This window comes from Cynara cardunculus (assembly GCF_001531365.2).
Source record: "Cynara cardunculus var. scolymus isolate 2C chromosome LG 2, CcrdV1, whole genome shotgun sequence".
NCBI classification, from domain to species: Eukaryota; Viridiplantae; Streptophyta; class Magnoliopsida; order Asterales; family Asteraceae; genus Cynara; species Cynara cardunculus.
In genome coordinates this window covers 62786929-62794850 of record NC_037529.1, presented here as the reverse complement: position 1 = coordinate 62794850, position 7922 = coordinate 62786929, and the positions used below count along the sequence as shown (strand labels likewise).

At 36.0% G+C, this 7922-nt stretch overlaps 1 protein-coding gene across 1 annotated transcript; it reads left to right on the top strand.

The window, feature by feature from the left end:
- Positions 1-1034: 1034 nt before the first annotated feature.
- Positions 1035-7447, top strand: LOC112506501 (ATP-dependent Clp protease proteolytic subunit-related protein 1, chloroplastic). The gene is made up of 8 exons (XM_025110606.1): positions 1035-1353; positions 4320-4435; positions 4803-5006; positions 5099-5203; positions 5285-5347; positions 5721-5832; positions 6773-7017; positions 7095-7447. The coding sequence occupies exons 1-8, from the start codon at positions 1101-1103 to the stop codon at positions 7179-7181; spliced, it is 1185 nt and encodes a 394-aa protein (XP_024966374.1). The 5' UTR covers positions 1035-1100; the 3' UTR covers positions 7182-7447.
- The last annotated feature ends 475 nt before the right edge of the window (positions 7448-7922 follow it).

Here is a 7922-nt window from a genome sequence, read left to right as displayed (position 1 = left end):
TCGTTTACCAAACACTTACTTGATTAGTACTTACCGGTAAAACTCAACATTATTATTTACTGACCGTGGTAAAACTCTCGATCTTTTCCTCTCTCTTATCGAGTAAGCGTCACTTAAAAGTAATTTCAACAGATTCTCCGATATGCAGAATAACAAGAACATAAGATTATGCAGGAAATAAGGGAGAGAAGGTAAAAAAAACTTCCAATTTGGATACTTTTCAGAAAATGATTGTTATGTGAGAGAAATTGATTTTTACTGTTTCCATCAACGGAGTTAATTGTATTATCATTTGTACTTATTTAAAATTTTATCGAGATATCAAATATTTTGATGACATAATTAATGTTGTAATCTTTAAAATGAAAAAAAAAATGTTGAATACAACTTTTATTGAAGCTTTTCATTTTTAATTTCAAGATGTTCTTTTTAGTCATTTTACATTTTTTATCTAACTTATCAGTTAGTTTTTATTAAACATGATTTAGGGTTGTTTGCTTACCTCTTAATAGTTCTATTAAGAGATAAATATTGTATGGCAAAAAAAAAGTTTGCCTCTTAATGGTTTTAAAACCTTCTGAATGATTTTGTATCATGAGTCTCCCTTAACTATTAAGCGCCATAATTTCATTGTAAACAATTACCAACTAATTATATTTCATTTTGCACTATATCATGAAAACCTCTTAATCATTATGACCACTTAATCATTCTACACCAAAACATTCAGCAACTGTCAAATAACCCCTTATTTATCAGTTAGTTTATTAGCTACCAATTAATTGAATAGTTAACATCAAAATACGCCCAATGTTTTGAGTGATTTAAGGTCGATTTCGATTTCGATTTTGATTTTGTTATTTAACTGTTTTTCTATTGGACTCATTTTGAATCTAATGAGTAGCCCAATATGAAATGGATCCCACAAAAGTCTGGGTACGGACCAAGCCCAATCCACAACCATGTCGACGGTGGAAGCATCAACGCCGTTAGCAAGAAACGTAGAGGCCTCATCGTCGTGTCGTTCTTGGTCACAAAAATCATACAACTAAATATAGATAAATCAAGATTCCACCGAAACCCTTTTGTTGCAGAGAGTTATGGCGACGTCGCTACTCCTTTCGCCTCTATCTGCTCCAACGGTCGACAATAATCGGGACTCCAGTAGTTCTACCACTTTGTTCTTGAAATCTTCCTTTCTTCACAACACCACCCACTTCATCTGTGCTACTCCCAGGAAAGATGCTACGGTCAGGGGACGATGCTTTAGGTCTCCGGTGACTGCGGCGGCGGGGGATAAATCTCTCGATCACATACCCAAGCAGTTTAGGGAAGGAAACCTTCAAGATGGATGTGAGTCTCGCTAATCTACTTTTATGATATGTTTCCTGCTAATTGTGTATTTTGTTCATGTTGATGGCCGTTGGCTTGAACAACGATTGTCGATATTTTGGATTCGTGATGGAATTTGGTTTGACGTATCAATTTGTATGATTACGTTTAGCTTGGTTTCTGTGATTGTGATTTTTGGAACATAGATGAATTGAAACCCTAAACTGAATCGGAAACGTGTTGGTGAAGATGAATATGGTAGTCCTTCCATACCCTGTTCCCAACATACACACTGAAAAAGAAATTACAATTGACATTTGGTGTGAAGCAGGTTTTTTGCACCTCAAGATTGATATGGATTTTGAAATAACATCAAACTGTATACCTTGTATTCCCTCTGTTTGATGTAAAGATATATGTTTTGAGCTTTTCAGATATAATTTTTTCATATGGAGGTACCAGGTTTGACATGATAAAAATAGGGTTTGTCTTTTCCTAAGTGAGGTACTTGATCGGAAAGGTTAGTAGAAAAGAGAATTTGGAAGGTTATTAGACTTATTTGCAGTTACGATTGTCCAAGGCTGCTTTACCTGCCTTGTTTTATACTTCAGAAATGGCAAGAGTTAAACTTTTAACTTGATCACTGTTTAGTCGTCAGAAATGAAAGCTTATTAAGCTAGAGAAAAGAAAAGAGGAAACCCAAAGGAACTTCTAATCCGTCAAGAATTTGAAATATTAGAAGGGAATGTCCATGAGGTGTCGTATTGTCGATTTCATTTCCTAGAATTTAGTTATTTATGCCTATAACATAGATCATAATTGAAGATGATGTCTTTCTTTGAAACAGCAGCAGAGGAGCTTCTCTGAACTGAAACCGTTATATTAATAAAATGGCATCGTAATGATGGTATTACAATAGTATGATTTATATTTAATTAAATGGGATGGTGTATATTAGTATCGAGCACTTTGAAGGAACAAGGTAGGGCATTCAAGATGGTGGTGTCTTATGTGAGCATAGGAATTATGTTGGAATAAGTCTCGGTTTAAAGTCAGTTGTGATGCTGTTTTTTCATGCTCAAGCTATGTTTCGCATGATTTTAGCATGGATCCTAAAACATCATCAAGTTCAATTTTGGGCTATAAAGTGAAATATAAAAGTTGATTAATTTGATATATAAGGTGGGAATGTGTATAGCATTTGCCATTAGATGGCTTGTTGTATGCTAAATTCTGGTTATGCTTATAAGTGTTTTTTTCCTTTTCTGTCTTCATAAAAGGTATATAATGACGAAGCACTATCAATGAACTCATGAACTGTCTGGCTAAATGCTCCATTAATCTTGATTTTTTTTTTTGCTCCACTCAATTTCTTCTCCTATATACAGGGATTATGTCTCAAATAACCATATCTTACGAGCAGAAAATTTTCAACCGCTTTGGGATGTAAATAAGGATGTACAATAGTGGTTGGCTAGAGACCTAGAGGGATTGTGGGGAGTACAAGAACTACAACAATAAAATATAGGACCAGGCAAGTGCCAGATTTGAGGTTGCTAGAGTGCTCATAGCCTCATAGGAATATTTGATTCACAATTGAAAGCATGTTTCATTTCAGTATCAGGTCTCTGTACTTTTATGTTTCTTGTAATATAAATATAATGAGCCTATAAGAGGAGGTAGTATGCATGAAAATTTATGAAAGAAAGTGTGGCCTAAACGTTGCTGTCTTGCTCTGGTATTCTGGTATGTGTGTTATGTTGGAACGGGCTACTGTCTGTGTATGAGTTAGAAATCAAAAGGCCATGAGGCTGCATGCTACAGCTTTCATCTTCCAGCTTGAATATCATAAATTTGTCTAATGAATGTTAAGGAAACGCATACCGGAAAAATTCAACACTATCACTTACTTACCGAGTAAGATTTAGTCCACCAAAACAGTATCGTAAGATTTTAGTCCACCAAAACGATCCAGTATGCAACAATTTACCCGGTAAGCGCTAACCGTGGTAAGAGTCATCGCACTCAATTACCGGGTAAGACTCTCGGTCCTTGTCTTCGCTCTTACTGGGTAAGATTCTTGGTCTTTGCCATATTCATCCAGTAAGGTAATGTGATTTGGGAAGCGTCTACCCGGGTAAGCGTTTGGTAAACGCCCCCTTACCGTCTCTGCACGACCTTTCTCTATGTATTAAATAACAAAACAGAATAGCAAGCAATGTTTTTTAATCAAAAATGTTACCACCGAGTCATGAATGATTTTGTTTGGAAACAGAAACACAACTGTTTTCTATATGAAACAAAATTGCCTGCACTAGTAGTTGCTTCGTGATAAGTTAAAGGTCATTTTCTTAATTCAAAACTATTTTTGGCAGTGATATTTGTGATACAAATTGGTAAAATTGGTGATCGATTGAACGAATATTGTTGGTTTCAAGTGTCCTATTCGATTACACAAATTGAATGAAAAGGAATCAGAATGCTTTTACAAAACCCACTACTCCACTATTTATATCTCCTCTCCTAACAACTTCCAGAACCAACTTGTTGCCGTCAACCAACCAACTCTCCTCCTGTAATGACCATCTTGCCCTTCTCCAATCAACTATTATTACTTAATTGCTCTTCTCTCCTTCTCTTATGCGTAATTAGTTCTCGACATTTATCAATTTGCTGAACATTAATTTGCCTTTTTGTGTTCTAGGGTTAAATCATGATATAGTTGTATTTGATGGTATCTATCGTTTTTGAAATTATTGTTTTAATGTCAAACAAGTGAATACATATGCTGATAACGTTGCTATGTGTTGCCATGTCATCCTGGCAGTGAACACTGGTAGTGTGACAAATTATTTGTGTGATGAGGCCTGATTGATTGCCATGTCATTGCTATCTGTTGTTTATTAAATCGTTAGTCTGCTTCTTGATATTTATGTTGCCATTGGAAGCTGAGACCTTAGTGTGTCTTCCCCTTTCTACTTTTGCAGTGATGGACAATTTCAAGAATGTTCCTCAACATCTGTATGGTCTTAGTCCTTCACAGATGGACATGTTCATGACGGAAGATAACCCTGTAAGCCGGCAGGCGGAAAGTGTCACAGAGGTCTCTTCACTTTGCAGTTTCTTCTCATGAATCAAAGTATTTTTTTAGTGTCTACATGTTGTTTTAATCATTCCCATCAAATCACAGCAGTATAGCAAATGCAAAATTAGAAAGAAAGAGATAATAAATTGGATAGGCATGGAAAAATGTTGCAATCTTTCATGATCCTACCCTTATGCCTCTCTCTTCGGAGGAATTTTGTGATGGTCTTGTTTGTGTTCTATTTTTATATTTTGTTGAACGTTTTTGTGTCCTATTTCGTTATCTTGTATTCATAACAAAAAGTAAAGTGGAACTCATTTATCTTGAACTATTGAGTTGAGTTGGTTTTTCTATTTTGTGTAAATTTATTCTTTTTTTTTTTCAGGAAACTATCTCATCCTCTCATAATTACTTGAACAATGGAGGAATGTGGAGTATGTCGGGAATGAATGATAGTGGTCCTGCTAAATACAGTATGAGTGTGAGCATGTATCGTGGAGGAGGTAGACCAGGTGGAAGACCTAGAAGCGCTCCTCCTGATTTGCCATCATTGCTTTTAGATGCTCGAATTTGCTACCTAGGAATGCCCGTAAGACAGTCTACCTGAATTTATTTGATTTTCTTATTATAACCTTGCATTCTAGTAGAATCATCATGATCTTTCCACTTTGATTGCTCCAGATTGTTCCAGCAGTGACGGAGCTTCTTGTTGCTCAATTTATGTGGTTGGATTATGACAATCCAGCTAAGCCTATATATCTATATATTAATTCATCTGGAACACAGGTCATGCTTCGTTCCTTTTATGATTTTGAAACTTTAGAACGTATCTTCATGAGCTGATTCTTTCCATGATGCATTGCTTAGAATGACGAAATGGAGACGATTGGATCTGAAACAGAGGCATATGCAATTGCTGATATCATGGCTGTAAGCAGTACTCCAATGTTTTTGTTTTGTTTACTTTAATCAAAATAATTAGAAAATTCGGTGCAATATTAATTGAAATACTCGGTGTTTTTAGATTTGAGTGATCAATTTTTCCACCATCTTACATGGTTTTCTGTTGCAAACAAACCATCATTCTAGCACAAATGCAAGAAAAATAACATTGTTGAACAAATTGGCAAGCTTTTAAACGGAAACCATTGTACATGGCATCTTTTCTCCACAAAGGTTCCAAGAGTTGTCACCCTTTTAGATTTTACTAAGCCATTAGATGGGGTTTTTCTAATGCTTATTTACTTCATGGGCAACCATTTTATTGAATTCTTTTTAACTTTTTTCCGTGATTGGCTTCAAGTATTGCAAGTCAGAGGTGTATACAGTCAATTGTGGCATGGCATTTGGTCAAGCAGCAATGCTTTTAGCCCTTGGAACCAAAGGATACCGTGCAATGCAGCCAAATTCATCCAGTATGTTCTTGCTTTTCTTTACAGAACTAAGCATAATTCAATTTTAGATCATTTTTTTGGTGAATTTTTATTGCTTTCAGTCACATGGCAATATGTTTTTCCTTTATCTATTTCCTACAATCAACGTTTATCAAATTGCCTTCAATCAGCACAACTTTGCACCTTTTTAGCTTAAGGTCTTCTTCTTATCCACCCACGTGTCGCATTTTATGGTGATAGTTTGCTGTATATGTAATAAATTTGACGAGGGCCAAACAGCAAATATGTTTGGTCCTTCTGTTTCTTAAGATATAATGTAAAGAAACATTTTTGCTCTTTGGTTTTGCTAAAAGGTCATTATTCCACAAGATTTTTCAGTAGTTGTGCGTGATCCCGTTGCTGGAGTTTCATCCACTACCCTTTCTAAATTCTAGTCCATCCCTTGTTAAATGTGTGACTTTTGCTTAATTAAAGGTTAAACATTATGGCATATATTCTAGGAAGATGTTGCAATCTGGAGAACACAAAAGATTGGGCAGCAATTATTTATCCCATGTTTGGCAACCATAAGCCAGCTAATTTTTTGAGCTTACTGAAAAAGCATTGTTTGATTAGCCATAAGCTCCAACGACTTTTTTCCCATTAATTTTTCAACATGTCCTTTTAGTTCATTTTACAGTCATCAAGCTTATCAGCTTGTTTCTTTTTACCAAACATAAAACTAGCCGTTAGCTTTTCAGCTAACAGGTAGCTTATCGGCTAGTTTGCCAAACATAGCCTTAAATGAGGATTATAAGGTTTGGGACCTTCTGTAACTCTTGAGGAGCATCTGGTGCTAGCTGCACAGATTATGTGCGGTTTCTGATGTGTTTTTCTCTTCAAGAAATAGATATATAACTCTAAACAGAACGAAAGCCTTGTTTCAGTTGAACCCATTTATTATGTTGGTTTTGTATTGCAGCAAAGTTATATCTACCTAAAGTGAACCGATCAAGCGGGGCTGCTATTGACATGTGGATTAAGGCCAAAGAGCTGGATACAAACACCGATTACTTCCTAGAGCTTCTCGAAAAAGGAATTGGGAAATCAAAAGAGGAAATCCATAAAGACATCCAGCGGCCTAAGTACTTCCAAGCCCAAGAAGCCATTGATTATGGTATTGCAGACAAGATTATTAGCTCAAGAGATCATGCTTTTGAGAAACGGGTATGTTTTTTTTATCATATATTCTCCATTTTATTTGATTTAACCACCCTTTTGATTGTCGTCTTTTGACCGTTCAGAACTACGACGACATCCTTGCACAATCTAAAGCTGCGAGGAGAGGAGCAGGTGGTGGTGCACAGGCGGCTCCATCTGGATTTAGATAAGTCTCAAATGCAGCCGACGACCAGTGACGGGCTTGGTGAATTTGGTTACGGGCGGTACCTCCATTTGTATCATATTGGTCTACTTTTAGCAGGAGTACCGAAACTTGTGATCAGGTGAAACGATAAGTATTGTATACGGTCATACATGGAAGGAGTTTATCACTTTCTGTAGTGTGTAATCCGATCAATTTCATAATCTGAAGCTCAGAAAGTAATATGTTGAACCTATTTTTGGCCCCCGTATTGGATTCATGCAAATTTTATCCGACATACAGAATAGAATTGTTCAAGCTATTAATATCGAGATGTATTTGGTATGTGGGACACGACAAAACATGGCAGAACAAAAACTTGTCTCAGATTTGGTGAGACATTGTACGTGCACAAGACAAGATTGAGTGGAAAAAAGATGTTTTCTTGTCCTATTAAAATAGGTGGAACAAAGATCATCAGGAAATTACTAAACCTTCCGTGTCAAATTCAAACCTTAAAACATTATGCAATTCTTTCACCTACGTATTTCTGTCAAAGTCATTGGCCTAATGGTACCTGAGTTATAGGGTAGCTCCTAACCTTCTTATAGATCAAGTATTAAGGACTTGCCAAGGGTAAGAATACATATTATATATACTAGAAGCGTACTCGCGCAAAGCAGCGAGATATATCGTGATTTTAATATTTCATTTTATTCTTTATCTCAGTCGATGTTATAATATGGCTTTATGTGATTTTGAGAAAGCG